This window comes from Sardina pilchardus, chromosome 16, assembly GCF_963854185.1.
Source record: "Sardina pilchardus chromosome 16, fSarPil1.1, whole genome shotgun sequence".
Lineage (NCBI taxonomy): Eukaryota > Metazoa > Chordata > Actinopteri > Clupeiformes > Clupeidae > Sardina > Sardina pilchardus.
Window position 1 is genome coordinate 4,365,829 of NC_085009.1, and position 13,771 is coordinate 4,379,599.

The following is a 13,771-nucleotide window of genomic DNA, read 5'->3' on the forward strand; positions in this document are numbered from 1 at the left end:
CCTGTGGAGCCTAAGCCACTCTCTCTCTCTAACTCTCTCTATCTCCCTCTCTTTCTCTCTCTCACTCACTCACTCTGTTTTTCCTCTCTCTCTTTTCTGTTAAGTGCCCCACTTTTCCTCCGTACTCTTTCTCTATCTCTCCATTTTCTCTGCACCTCCCTCCCTCTCTCTCTCTGCTCCTGGCTTGTACCAAGGTCACACAGAGTTGCATGACAAAGCTACTTCACTTTGCCCACCGAACACCCAAAACACACACATTCTCTCTCCCGACACACACAGAGAAGCACTACTGTAGAGTACTCTCTCTTTTTTCTTTCCCCTCACTCATTTCCTCTCTCCTTCTCTCCTTCTCTCCTTCTCTCTGTCTTTATCTCTCTCTTCCTCCACTCTCTCCACCTCTGTGCTGCTGTGGCAGTTACACTTCATGGGCTGGTCCTCAGCATTTGCTTTCTGTTCATCTATCTGTGTGTTTGCATTTGTGTGTGTGTGTGTGTGTGTGTGTGTGTGTGTGTATGTGTGTGTGTGTGTGTGTGTGTGTGTTTGCATTTATGTACGTGCATGTCTGTGTTTGGATTTGTGTGTGTGTGTGTGCGCGCGTGTGTGCTTGCCTTTATGTACGTGTGTGTGTTTGTGTGTGTGTGTCTGTGGCTGTTTTTCTGCATGTGGTTGCCTGCATTTGCACATCTCACTCCTCTCCTACTTGTGTACTAAATGTAAACTCCAAAGAGCTTCTTTGTTAGAACCCTGACAGATTTACATACACAATCTTCCCAATTAAGTTTATTGTGGAACCCCCCTAGCAGTTTTCATTGTCTATTAATCTGCAGCTCTACGTGGAGCCGTTTAATGCCCCAAGTAAGTAAGTAAGTAAGTAGCCTAAAATAAATAATAAAAAAAAATAGGATGGGTCTTAAGACTGTGGCTTGGTGAGTGGGTTTCCTTGTAGCCATTCAAAAAGCCCAGTTGAGACCACTGGGTCATTGAGCTAATGCCCTTTGTGCCGTCTTTTAGCAGCAGGGCTTGGCATGGCTAAAGAGCACCACCGTGGAGAAAGACCCTCCACTCAAGGTCAAGTGAGATGGCCCGAGCCCACTCTATAATTTGTGTGGACCCCCATGTCAAATGGGTGGTAAGAGAGCCGATAATGCAGGGGCAACACAACAAATCAAAGAGGGTGAGTATGGATTTGAATGAGAGAGATGGTAGGACTCTAAAGGCCAACAGTGGAAATTAAATGAAGATTAACAGCCAAACACATGGTTAAGCTTTAGCTGATCTGTCAAAAGGTCGATGTGATGGTTTCACACCACAGGGGGCGTTTGGTGCACTGAATATATGACTAGCTATGTCATAAATGCTAGACAAAAAAATATGTCCAATATAATCAGAAAGAGAGAAAAAACAGAAAAATAAACGTTTCAAAGGATTTGAATATTCACTTGGTTCTGTGCATAAACTCTTATCTCTTCCTTGTTCTTCTTTTGTACACACGTGGCGAGAGGGGTTTTTTTTGTGAGACGACAGAAGCTGCAGGGTTGCTTTGATAAGCCACTCTGTGGTAATCTGCTCAATGCACATTTGAATGCGCGCTGAATGGGGAAGCCGGCTGTCGTTTTATGGGATTCACAGAGAACGGCTGGAAGAAACGACGACAGAAAGGCCACATCATTTGGAGCACAGCGGCAGCACGCGTGCCTTTTTTGAGAATGAGCGAGCGATTCAAGGTTGCTGGTGGGCTACCGTGAGAAGGCACTGATGCATGCGGTCAGGCACAGCACAGTGTCTAAACGCTAGCTTGAGATGCACATAGCGAAAGAGGGAGAGAGGAAGCCGCCTTATCAGTTGCACACAATCACTCTCGGCTGTTTACATTGGCCCGTCATCCAGATCCGCGCAATACAATTCTACGCGGACACCGCAAGGTGGCCTGAAAGCTATTCTGTCTTCAAGCAGGAACATGTTTCCCTAATCTCAGTGAGCCCATAGGCTGTACGTCTATTTTGAAATGATTACAATGTTACGATCAAGGAGCTTAACATCCTCTTAGCACAATTACTTTGGGCTAAATGCACGCTTTAGGAAGTACTCCAGTGATTTTACATTCTTCTTGCTAGCAGCAGGGCCACATTGCCATTGAGGACAGGAGGGTCCAAAGGTTGAAGTTTTGGTGGGGCGCAACACCTTGTTTGGTTTGGACAGTCGTATACGGAAGGGTGGTCGGTTGGCTGTCCGGATTTGATACAGTCATAGGCGATGAAATTGAGCATGCCCGGGGACTCCCAGATAAGGACTAATATCGGCATTGCTTGAGCCGCCCAGGCTGCGTGCGAGCAATCTGCCTAGGCAAGGATTTAGAGGTCAGAAGAGCACCCTGTGACGATAAAAATGTAAAAAAATCCCTCAGTGTCGAGGAGTGCCTGTGTGCCATCTAGCGGTGGGTGTGAAAAAAGCATCAACTGCATAGGGAAAATGTGATGACCTATATGAGTCTACTGTTAACTTTTTCAAAAAAATATTTCAGTGACCTCGAAGTAAGCAAGAATTTGGCTCACCTTGCCTGCTTGTCTCAGTTTGTTTAAATTGTTAAAGTCTGATTATTAAGTATTCGAAATGATTGATGGATTTCTGTGGTTTTTGGAGGTGCCAGCTGTGGAATGTTTGATTCGGTTGATGTTTCAGGCCTTCAGATATCTGGCTAATTATAGAAGTGAGCACTGTTTTGCAGCCAAATGCAGACTGTGCCTAAAACACGTATGCAATCAAACACATTAGCAAGCTGCACACGCACATGCTTTCTCTCTCTCTCTCTCTCTCTCACACACACACACACACACACACACACACACACACACACACACACACTCACACACTCACACACACACACACACACACACACACACACACACACACACACACACACAACACACACAACACACACACACGCACTGCTCTTTTCTTTGGCTCATTCCAGTCTCTGTATGGCCAGGAGAGAGGATCAATAGCCATTACGCACACTGGTGCCGACAAGCCATTCATTCCCACCCCCCTTGCACAGCGCCGGCGATACTCCCCACGGGATGTCTTGTCTCTGCACTGCTGGGTCCAACCAGGGGTGATTACCAACAGACACACGCCGAAATGCCTGTTTGTGCCTCGGATTACTTGTATTGTCCCCCCGCGCCTGCCGCGTGTTAGCCTAGCCTAATGAAAAGCAGCTGATTATGCTGGCCCCGCTCGCTTGCTTGCCTGCCTGCCTGCCTCCATGCCTGTGTGAGGCTGAAGGCTTGTTTCGTTTAAGGTCTGTCTGGAGCCCTGGTGTGGACGACGCCTGCATCCATAAGCAGTTTATCGACTGCTGGGGCCTCTGTCTGTCTCTCGCTCTGTGTGTGTGTGTGTTTGTGGTTGTATGTGTGTGTGTGTGTGTGTGTGCGTGCGTGTGTGTGTGTGTGTGTGTGTGATTGTCCATCTGTGTGTGTGTGTGTGTGTGTGTGTGTGTGTGTGTGTGTGTGTGTGTGGTTGTATGTGTGTGTGTGTGTGTGTGTGTGTGTGTGTGTGTGTCTGTGTGTGTGTGTGTGTGTGTGTGTGTGTGTGTGTGTGTGTGATTGTCCGTCTGTGTGTGTGTGTGTTTGTGTTTGTGGTGGGATGGAGGTTGGCTTGAGGAAGGAAGCTGTCAAGGTGGCCGTTTGCCTGTAAAGGTCAGGCATTGCTTCAGGGGAAAAAATCGTTTACATGTTCACATCCCCAGGGTCTGCATAAACTGAGCTTCAACACATTTGTGTGGCTACAACAACACATCAGAACTGTACTGAGATGGACTCTGTCCAGTGTGTATACTTCAAGGACAGGGAATATACTAAGTTCCAGCATACTACAACTCCAATACTACTATACTGGCATGCCGCATTGAGTATGTTTCTATTAGAACGTGAAAGTCCCCTCCAGTGTGTTTTGAGGAAGGAGTTCCGTTGCTGGGTGGCAGTGTGTTTGGGAATCCTATCAGATTCCACCCATAGGCGGACCAGAGCCTCCGGAGGTGGAGATGGGAATGCAGGAGTGTTCAGGAAAAGTGGTGGCGGCGGCGTCGGGAGGGAGGGAGGGGCGTGCGGCGGTGGCGGCGGAAGGGTCAGCATTCCTGCTGTGGGAATGGGAATGCGTTCCGCACTAGGAGGAGAGGGAGGGAGGGAAGAAGGGGGGGGGGCAACATAATGGCGGTGCTATTGGATGTGGGGGGGTTGGGGGTGGACAAGGGTCTTCTCCGAAGGCCAACACAAACAATCGGCACTGTCCCTGGGAAAAAGAGCTCCGGCTCCAGAGTTATTTACAGTTATTTACGACCCCGTGAGCCAAGCAGGAAGGAGGCCATGTTTGATCTCGCTACAGGCTTGGCGCTGGCCTGGCGCAGCCCCGTTGACGCTGACTGAAGCGGACAGGGTTAATTTTTCTCCCTAATGGAGTGCACTCCAGCACAGTCGTCTGAAGGGGAAGCGAGGGCTGATTAGACTTGGGACTTGGGTGAAATCTCTGAAATAAAAAAATAAAAACACACACACACAACATAAGGGGGGTGATGGGGGCGACTCCTGAACACTTGTGTGTTATCTGATTACGCCACAGAAGAGCGACCAAATTTGGTAATGGAATGTGAATGAAAGAAATGGCTCAACTCTAACCCTTATTTCTCTCCCCCTCTCTCCCCCCTCTCTCTCTCTCTGTTCTCTCTGTCAGGATACAGGCCCTGGGATGGTTCCTCGGCTCCAGGACCCGTCGTCTGTTCCGCGACCGAGTCCGAGTAGCTACAACAACATGCTGCTGAAGTCCCAGCTGATCCGCAAGCAGCTGGTCAGTGGCCCAGATGCAGTTCCCCTTCCTCAGGCTTCCCCTAGCCACCTCCGCATGCCACGCACCACTGCTCAGAGTGTAGCTGCAGTCATTAGGGTGGGGAATCAAACTGGAGACAGCTAAACGGCAGCGGCAATGCAGCACTCAGACCATAGCAACTCATCAGCATTCCATCTCCAATTCATACTTTGCCGTCACGTGACTACCATGGATACCTGGTGGGCAAGAAGCGCTGCTGGCGAATGACAGCTTGATAAGTAGTTTAGAAAAAAGAAAAATGTAAACCCGGCTTATCCAATCACACAACAACTTTCTGGCATGTTGTTTTCACCTCAAAACACCATATACTCATATACTGTAGTAAAACTGGCGACGTCCTGGCAAGATCCTTGATTAGTTTACTGGGTTTCATTGCTGGAGAGTGATGTTCTTGCCCGCCAGCCAGTAGTTGTGATGTCACGTGCAAAGTATGAATTTAAGACTTCAGGTTGAATGAACATGAATCTAAAACCTAGAACTTAGAACCAGGGACCTAGATCTTACTGCTCTCACTGTTACTACTGCTGTTCAGTGCCCATGACATACTGTAAGCCACCCGAGTTCAATATATGACCACTTGAGCTGCGTCGGACTGTTAAACTATCATAATGTAGTACTACTGTAAACAGGGAGTGGTCTGTAGGATATCTAAGCAGTGGACTTCAGGACCAAGTATATTCCTTACTGTATGGATGATTCAACTCGCTCCAAAAATATTTAGAGAAAAAATAGGTCCTTTAGTTCGTTATCTGATAAAGAAAAATCTTCAAGGGTTCTTCATTGGGCCTTAATGGGTTCCCAGGAGTACTAGCTGGAGAACCGTCAAAGGTTCTATCCTACATTGTTGTTTGAGACTCTCTTACCCAGCCAGCCTTGGGTGTGCCATTGCCAAAATAGTATTGATGATGAAGCTCCTGTCATTTTACATGAGGTGCCTTGTCAATTGTCCGCAGAATGCTGTCAGAAGTGGTTATATTTGTATATTCACACAGGCTTACACATACAGAGCATATATCGGTGTTTATCCGTATACCCTATAAATAGATATGTGCATACTGTATCTAGGTCTATCTATGTTTATGCATGTAACCTATATATGGTCATGAGTATTCTTGTGTGTACTGTACATGCATTGGTGTGTGTGTGTGTGTGTGTGTGTGTGTGTTTGAGAGAGAAAGAGAAAGAGAGAGAGAGAGAGAGAGAAAAAGAGAGAGAGCGAGAGCGTGTTTGGTAGGTTTTTGTGGTATCTCTGTGATGATTTGGCACAGTCTCAGTGAAGCTCCTCTCTTTCTCTCCATTTCTCCTGCAGGAGAAGCAAAGACAGATGGAGCAGATGAACGGAGGCCCCATGCCAGACTGCCAGCAGGTGACGCCATTCCAAGGTTCGTTCAAACACTAAAATCACAGCATTCAACGACAACAAATCAAACTGCTGGCGTGTGGCCGGCTGATTGCACTTGGCTTTTAATACTATATAATCCACTTTTTCTCATCTAATATTAAACATTTACAAAAGTGAAGACTTCACTGACTTTAATCAGCCGTATGTAATGCCATGGCACTTGCTATATGTGACTCAAATGCATAGTTATTTGATCTAATTAAAGTCAGACGATCCATTCCACAAATTGTATGACTGAAACTACGAAGAATGAATGTTAATGTGGTTCATATTTAAGGCTCTTTTCCCTTTCTCCCTGTTCCCTGCAGGTGGAGGACGACCTCTACCAGGTGACTGTGGATATCCAATGGGAGGCCCCCAGTCCAACCCCTCCATGCTGGCCCACGCCTCCAGTCGGATGGGTCTCCCCCCCGGCTCCCTCAACCAGGTGGGCCCGTACGGGGGCCAGGTCATGGGCCCCGCTGGCTCCAAGCAGCAGGCCCTCTACAATCAGGCCCACGAGTTTGGCATGCAAATGCGGCCGGCCCAGGGCATGATGGGAATGGGTGGTCCTCCACGGCAGGTGTTGTCGGCGGCAGCGGCGGCAGCAGCAGCGTCTCACATGGGTCACGGTGGCGTGCGGATGCCCGGGCCGGGGATGGCGGGTGGCGGCATGCCCACGCAGCACCTGCGGCAGGCCCTGAGTCACGGCGGCGGCGGTGGCGCTCTCCCCCCTCGGATGCTCCTGACCCCCCAGCAGCAGCAGCAGCAGCAGCAGCAGGCCCAAGCTCAGGCCCAAGCTCAGGCCCAAGCCCAGGCCCAAGCCCAAGCCCAGGCTCAGGCTCAAGCGCAGTCCCAACTCTGGCAGCACCAACAGGGGGCGCTCTCGCACATGGACCCCTCGGGGGGCCACCAGCACGGCTTCTCCGGCTGCGGGGGGCCCTCCCAGTTCCCCCCCCAGCAGCAGCAGCAGCAGCAGCAGCACGCCCTGCGGACTGGCATGCCGGCCAACTTCGGCCCCCGGGGGCCGCCGCACCAAAGCCAGATGAGCATGGCGGGCCGGCACGTGCAGCGGTTCCCGTCGGGGACCGGCATGGGGCCGGGGCCGGGCCAGCCGCTGCCCTCCAGGGCCCAGCACAGCCTGCGGCTCCGCACGCCCCTCTCCGCCATGGCCGTGATGAAGCCGGGCGGCCCCTCCATGATGCACCACCCGGCCCACGGCTTAGCGCCCCCCAGCTACCCCACCTCGGCGGTGGCTGGCAAACACCCCGGCTCGGTGCAGGGCTACGGACCCGGGCACAACCCAGGACACAAACTGCCCCCTTACGACCTGCCCCCTCAGCACCAGAGCAACGGGGGCATGTCGGGGCCGCCCAGAGGCCCGGGCGGTGGGGTGGGCGGCGGCGGCGGTGGTGCGGCCGGTGAGGTGGACTTCATAGACACGCTGGTGGGCTCCAACGACGACTGGCTCAACAACCTCACAATGATCGACGAGTACCTGGAACAGAACTCATAGGTGTCTCTAGGGAGGTTGTGGACTCGTCTTGACTGCATCACTTGAGAACGGCCATCAGGAGGAGATGGCCCCAAACAAAACAAGGCCCCCCCATCACTCAAACTGCATTAGCCCACACGTCATGGGTCAACTAGTCTCTGAGAGGGTCAGTGCGGCAGGTCCACTAACCCAGGCACTCGGGTGTGTTAGCTGTGGAGAGTGACTGGTGTGATGGTGCACTGCCAAGCCCAATCCCCCCCCCCCTGGTCCCTCACACACTCCAGCTCATAAGCCTGGCCTTGTGTACGTGCCAGTTGCAGGCACAGTTTTGGTCACACATACAGTAGCTATGAGACACAGGTCACACAGTCCTCCTCACCACGTACAGTACTGTATTTCATCCATGAGCTGTTAGCAGCCACACTATGGCTACCCACTACCAATATTTATACTAATAACGACATTTCAAGTCTCAGAAGCCTGTTGGGAATTGAGTGAATACCGTGTGAGTGATTTGGTTTGTTGTTGGCACCGCAACAAATGCATTCAGTCAGCATACCTGATCACCTCACTGGCAGATTTTAATTGGTGATACCAAATCACTCGCTTGGTTACAGCTTTGTGTAAACTGGGGTAGCCATAGTTACTAATTGGCCAATAGGGGCACAGCGATTTTGCTTGCCACTGTTGCCGTGGCAATGTTCATTTACATTTCCAATTGAAAGCAACATATGGGTATTCATGAAGGGGCTTGCATTGTATATAGTGAAATATTTTGTAAAATAGTTTTTTCATAAGTGTAACATACAAAAGAAGTAAACATATTTATACTCCTTTTTCTGCAAATAAGTTCCTCCGATTTCCTTTGTAAATAATTACTAAAATGGGATAAATGAAACAAATAAAAACATGATCTGGTATGAAAGAAAAAAAATAAACCAGAAAATTATAGCAAGAAAAGAAATTGGTATTACATTAGGAGAATCTAATTGTAATTTGATTTTTAAAATATGCAAAACTAGCTAGTTTTCCCCAGTAATACTGTGTATTACAAATGAAATATTTGTTATGTTTTTGACATAACTCAGCTCCTGGTACTTGAGTTTGGCCCAGGGTGTTCTTTGTTTTCTTTTTGTTTTCTGTCTTTTTTGTGAGAAAGAGTCAGAGCACACTTCCCTTTTTTACCACCATTGTTGTGAAACTATACAGCACCCCCTCTCTCTCTCTCTCTCTCGCTCTCTCTCTTTCCCTCTCTCTCTCTTTCTCTCTCTCGCTTACTCTCTCTCTCTCTCTCAAGTCCCCACACTCCATTCCTGTACTCACTAGAATTCTCCCTTTATGGTTCCGGCCATTTATCAGACAATGCATCAGACACCAGTGTGTCTGTCTCCTGTTTGGCAACAGGCGCGGAAAATCTGGGGAGTTATGGGATCTCTGTGTCCACCGTAGTGCCCGGGGAGGGGGGAGGGGGTAGTGAGGGGTGGAGGGGCAGCGGTGGGCTTTTCATCTGGAGGGAGAAGGCGCTACCTGTGTCCACACTGAAGTGCATATTATTGTTGTTTTATCCTCCTGTGTCTTCGCACCCTCGCTGGAATCCATACTAGTGAGGTGGCGGGCACAGCTTGGCCTCACTTGATGTGTGGTTAACAAAAGGTGCCGGTTTTGCATACATTTCCCAGGATTCACTGTGCCATGTCAAGGTTTTCCCATGTCTCTGAGTTTTTGTAGCTGAGGAGAAGAAATTAAAGCCATTATAATTTGTGAATATCTGTGATTATGATTTTTTTTGTCTTGATATTTTTTAGAGTAAAAAATAAACTATGTAAATGGGAAACAATCTGTCTGTCTCCTTTTTAGCCACACGTTGCATTTGCACCTGCATAAAGATTCATGACAACACTTGTCTTTACATTACTGATGGTAATGTATGCAGAAGACATCTCAGTCTCCTGAGCTCAACAGTATCGCTCCCTCCTTTGTCCACTCTAAAGCCTCAAGGGTAGGCCACCCTCTACTGGTCATGTGTGGTATTGCATTTATCTTTCATTTTCATACACCAAAGCCCACGTGGATGTTTTATGGTTCTGACACCTGGAGCAAAGACTACTCTAATCTCTCTCTCTTACCATGGGTCAGATAAGGCCTCTCCAGCCAAACAGACCCTGAGGCTGGAGCCTAAAGTAGTCCAAACACAGACACAAATCATCTAAGTCTGCTCCGTTAGGGAGGACATGCTGCAAACTAACTCTGTGAAATAAGCACATATGTTCAGAGGTAGATATATACATATAGGTTCATAGCAGAAGTAAGAGAGCTTGTACACACTGTTCTTAGTTTTAAAGGAACACGAACATCACATGACATGCCAATAGAACTCCCACTGTGCGTTTGAAAGGTTCAGACTCTTCACATTGTGTTATGTCTCAGACTCATCAATCTACACGCAATACTCGATAATTACAACGCATAAACAGGTTTTTGGACTGTTTGTTAATTCTACAAGCGTCTTGGAGGAATCATTCAGGGTCATCCTGGTTGGATGGGAAGCACTGGCGAACTGCACTCAGATCTCCCCAGTGATGATCTACTTGGTTCAGGTCTGGACTGGGCCAATCCAGGACTTGCCCAGTTTCCCATAAGCCACTCCAGTACTTTCTTGGCGTGAGCTTTGAGTAGTTGTCTTGTTTGAAAAGTAAACCTTCACCCCAGCCTCAGCCAAAATGTTTTAAACCAGAATGGCGCTGGGCCCTGTTTTTTCAATCTAAAACACATGGTCGGTGGCAAAAAGCTTAAAAACATTTAGTGGTGTGTCCAGTTCACATTCAGTGGGTTGTTTTGTTATCAAACGTCGGGCTTATTGTTCAAAAAGGTTTTTTCTTAATCAGTCATGGGTGTGTTCTGGGCATAACATCCATTCAAGCAATGAGAGTGACATCTGTCAATCCTTTTAACAGCAAGCAACGCAACTTCAAATAGTGCATTGGTGTTTTGTTAGCAGCACATTGGAAGGAATCTGTTTGCATGTGAGACCGTGTATAGAACACAGGGATTCCACTAGACTTTGCTTTACTGAAACCTGTTTGTGACCACAGTGCATGCATTCTGCACTCGCCTATGGCAAAGTGAAACTATCATCAGCATGATCTCATAGGCAAGGCAGTTACACAGTGTTTTAGTTTATTAGTTACTCACTGACCTACACTGAGATAAGAATAAGATCAGATAAGCTTTGCATCGCAATAAGAATACCCTGATGAAAAAAACTGCCTAACCAGCTTAAGGTGTTTGCTGGTTGAGCAACTTGTTTGACCACCCTATATGATGGTTGACCAGCTGGCTTTGCTTGGTGCTTGTGTTTAGTTGGTGTTTCTGGTCTACATTGCTGGTTTAATTGGCCATGCCAGTTTATGTTAGTTATTCTAGCAAATAAAGCCCTCTGTCTTTTTGCATCTATCTTAAACATGTATCCTGATAGAACTTGTTTAGCTGGTCTTGGTTTTCTTCGAACTCTTGCTGGTCTTTGCTGATGTAACTAGTTGGCAGGCTTGTGAAAAATTCAGAATTGAATTGACTCCGAAATTCCAATTCAATTCTTGAATTTGAATTGAATTTGAATTAGAGGTCAAATATAGGATGTAGAATTACAATTCGTATTTGAATTGAAGGAAGTAGAATTTGAATTCAATGAAATTAGACCCAAAGATTTTGCTTCTCATGATCTGAGTTTGTTCCCTTTTTGGCAAACTCCCAGTGGGCTGTCATGTAGGCATCTCTTTTGATGACAAATGGATTCTATCTGGCCTCTATGATAAAGGCCTTATAATTGGTGGAGTACTGCACTGATGGTTGTCCCTCATGGCGATGACACACAAGACAGCTTTTTGAGCAATGTTGCTGGGCAGCCACAGAACTGGTTCTAGGTGATCTGATTGGATGATCGTGATCATTTGCCTCCTGTTATTACAGTAAAGGTCTCCAGAAAGGAAATGTTGCCCAATATGAATGTGCCAGAGCCAGTGCCCCTAGCTGCTGGCAATTTTGATGCTCCAAGGACAACTCCATAGGCATGTCATGTGTTTCAAGTAAATGCTTGGAAAACGAATTATTGAAGATATATAGGCAAAGTAGTAGACTAGTCTTTGCATGTCTTTCCAAGTCACATGGATTGCACTTAAAGAGCCCTGCAAGCTGAGTCTTATTAAATCTTATATTAAAAAGGAGATCAATAACAAGCTAGCTGGAATCTGCCAGTCTATATGCCTCTACCCTGAGCACGCAAGATAATAAAGTAATAGAGATAAAAGATAATGTGCTAAAAGCTATATAACATGGTGTTGGTGCATTTTGACATTGACAAGTTCTCAAGGAATTGAAAAATGTTAACAAAATGTTTATTAGAGAGTGCAGACCTCCGCCTGCATCTTCCTAGGTTGTCATCCATTTGAACTATTCAGATAGCTACAGTACTTGGCCATAACATGCCATTACACCACTAAGCGAAAAACATAAACGGCTCTGGAATCCCGACGGTGTTACGGATCCCTCCCAAAATGTAATCGTTAAATGACCCTTCCTTGGGTCATTTCTGACCTTCCCTGAAAATGTCATTGAAATCCATCCATTACTTTTTGAGTTATTATCTTCCTAACAGACAGACAAACAAACAAATCCTGATGAAAACATAACCTCCTTGGCGGAGGTTAATATTGCACTTGCACATATTAACATACCCTAACGTCAGCCCTAATATCCAAAAATACCAAAAGTATAAGGCACTTCATTATCATTGTATTAACATCATTTCTGGATACAGTTGCAAAGGCACATGGTTTGGTAGTTCACAAAGTAGTTTGGTTGACACACAGAATGAGACCAGTGACAATTTTGCTGTTTGATTTTGAGTTGAGTTGAGCTGTATGGTTTTGAAACCATCCTCTAAAGAAATGTGTTTTGGATTTTCAGATTAGAGTTAATCATAATCCCACATTTAAATGGGAATGTAAACTAAAAACTACAGCATTTAAGCAATTAGTCTGGAAATGGATAGAAATGTTTAGCTCTAAACCAGCTGTATAGTCAGTGAGCCACATTAGACTCTACATTAGGCCTCTAGGTTTCTTTCACTATTAGGCCTCTGGTTTCTTTCACTATTTTAGGAAAGCAGAATTATCATACTGTATTTGTTAAGAGAGAGCAAGAGCGAGAAAGAGAGAGAGAGAGAGAGAGAGAGAGAGAGAGACTCTGTAATAGACAGATTTTAGGTCAAGCATGCCATATAGTGTACACAGTTTCAGTTCCTCCCCACGTTAATCTGAGATGAGTTCCGTTCACACCTTTTTGAGAGTGAGCCTCTGGAAAACATGAAAACAACCTTGTACAGGAAGTTAAAACACCCCACTCGAGTGTCAGTTTCCCATACTGATTTGTTGTTGTCCTCCTGAAGGGCTCCTTCTTTGTTACAGAACTGCACAGTATTCATTAGCCTTTAGGCATGAGAAACTCAGGATCAAAACAGCTCAAGGGCGTGTCTCTGCCTCGCCTCCCTTACGAAGTAAAAACATTTTTGCTGAAGTGTCACATTTTTTCACAGTGATGTCACATGAAGACATAATTATAAATATATCCTTTTAATCTCCTGTCTGGATTTACACATGATATATTTTTTAAAACTGGCACTGATTCAACAACACTAGACCAAGTTAAATGTTGAAACAGAGTAGGCTTAGGGATTATTCAGGAATGTGTCCTCTATGTGTTACAAATAATGCCTCAAGCAATGCATATCAACATACACAACTGGCTCTAAACAGCCTTTACTCCTAAAGGCAACAATACCACATCATGTGGGGATTTAAGCGGATTTGCTACATGTTAAGGCCTTAATGACAAACAGCTGGGTCGCGTCGAACGTCACCACTGTTGAGAGGCCCTGTAAAGTAATGACAGTGGTAGAACACCATAAAGTAGGCCTATCATAGAAGGCTTCTGGAAATAGTTGGATTTTGCGATGGAAAATA

At 46.6% G+C, this 13,771-nt stretch overlaps 1 protein-coding gene across 1 annotated transcript in view; it reads left to right on the top strand.

Moving 5' to 3' along the window:
* The window catches only part of si:ch73-211e3.1 (spidroin-2), a 99,610-nt gene extending 90,402 nt beyond the window's left edge, over positions 1-9,208 (top strand). Inside the window, exons 3-5 of the mRNA XM_062516931.1 lie at positions 4,726-4,839; positions 6,188-6,260; positions 6,589-9,208. Coding sequence (XP_062372915.1) covers positions 4,726-4,839; positions 6,188-6,260; positions 6,589-7,775 — 1,374 coding nt within the window. The 3' untranslated portion in view covers positions 7,776-9,208. The remainder of the gene's footprint in view (positions 1-4,725; positions 4,840-6,187; positions 6,261-6,588) is intronic.
* The last annotated feature ends 4,563 nt before the right edge of the window (positions 9,209-13,771 follow it).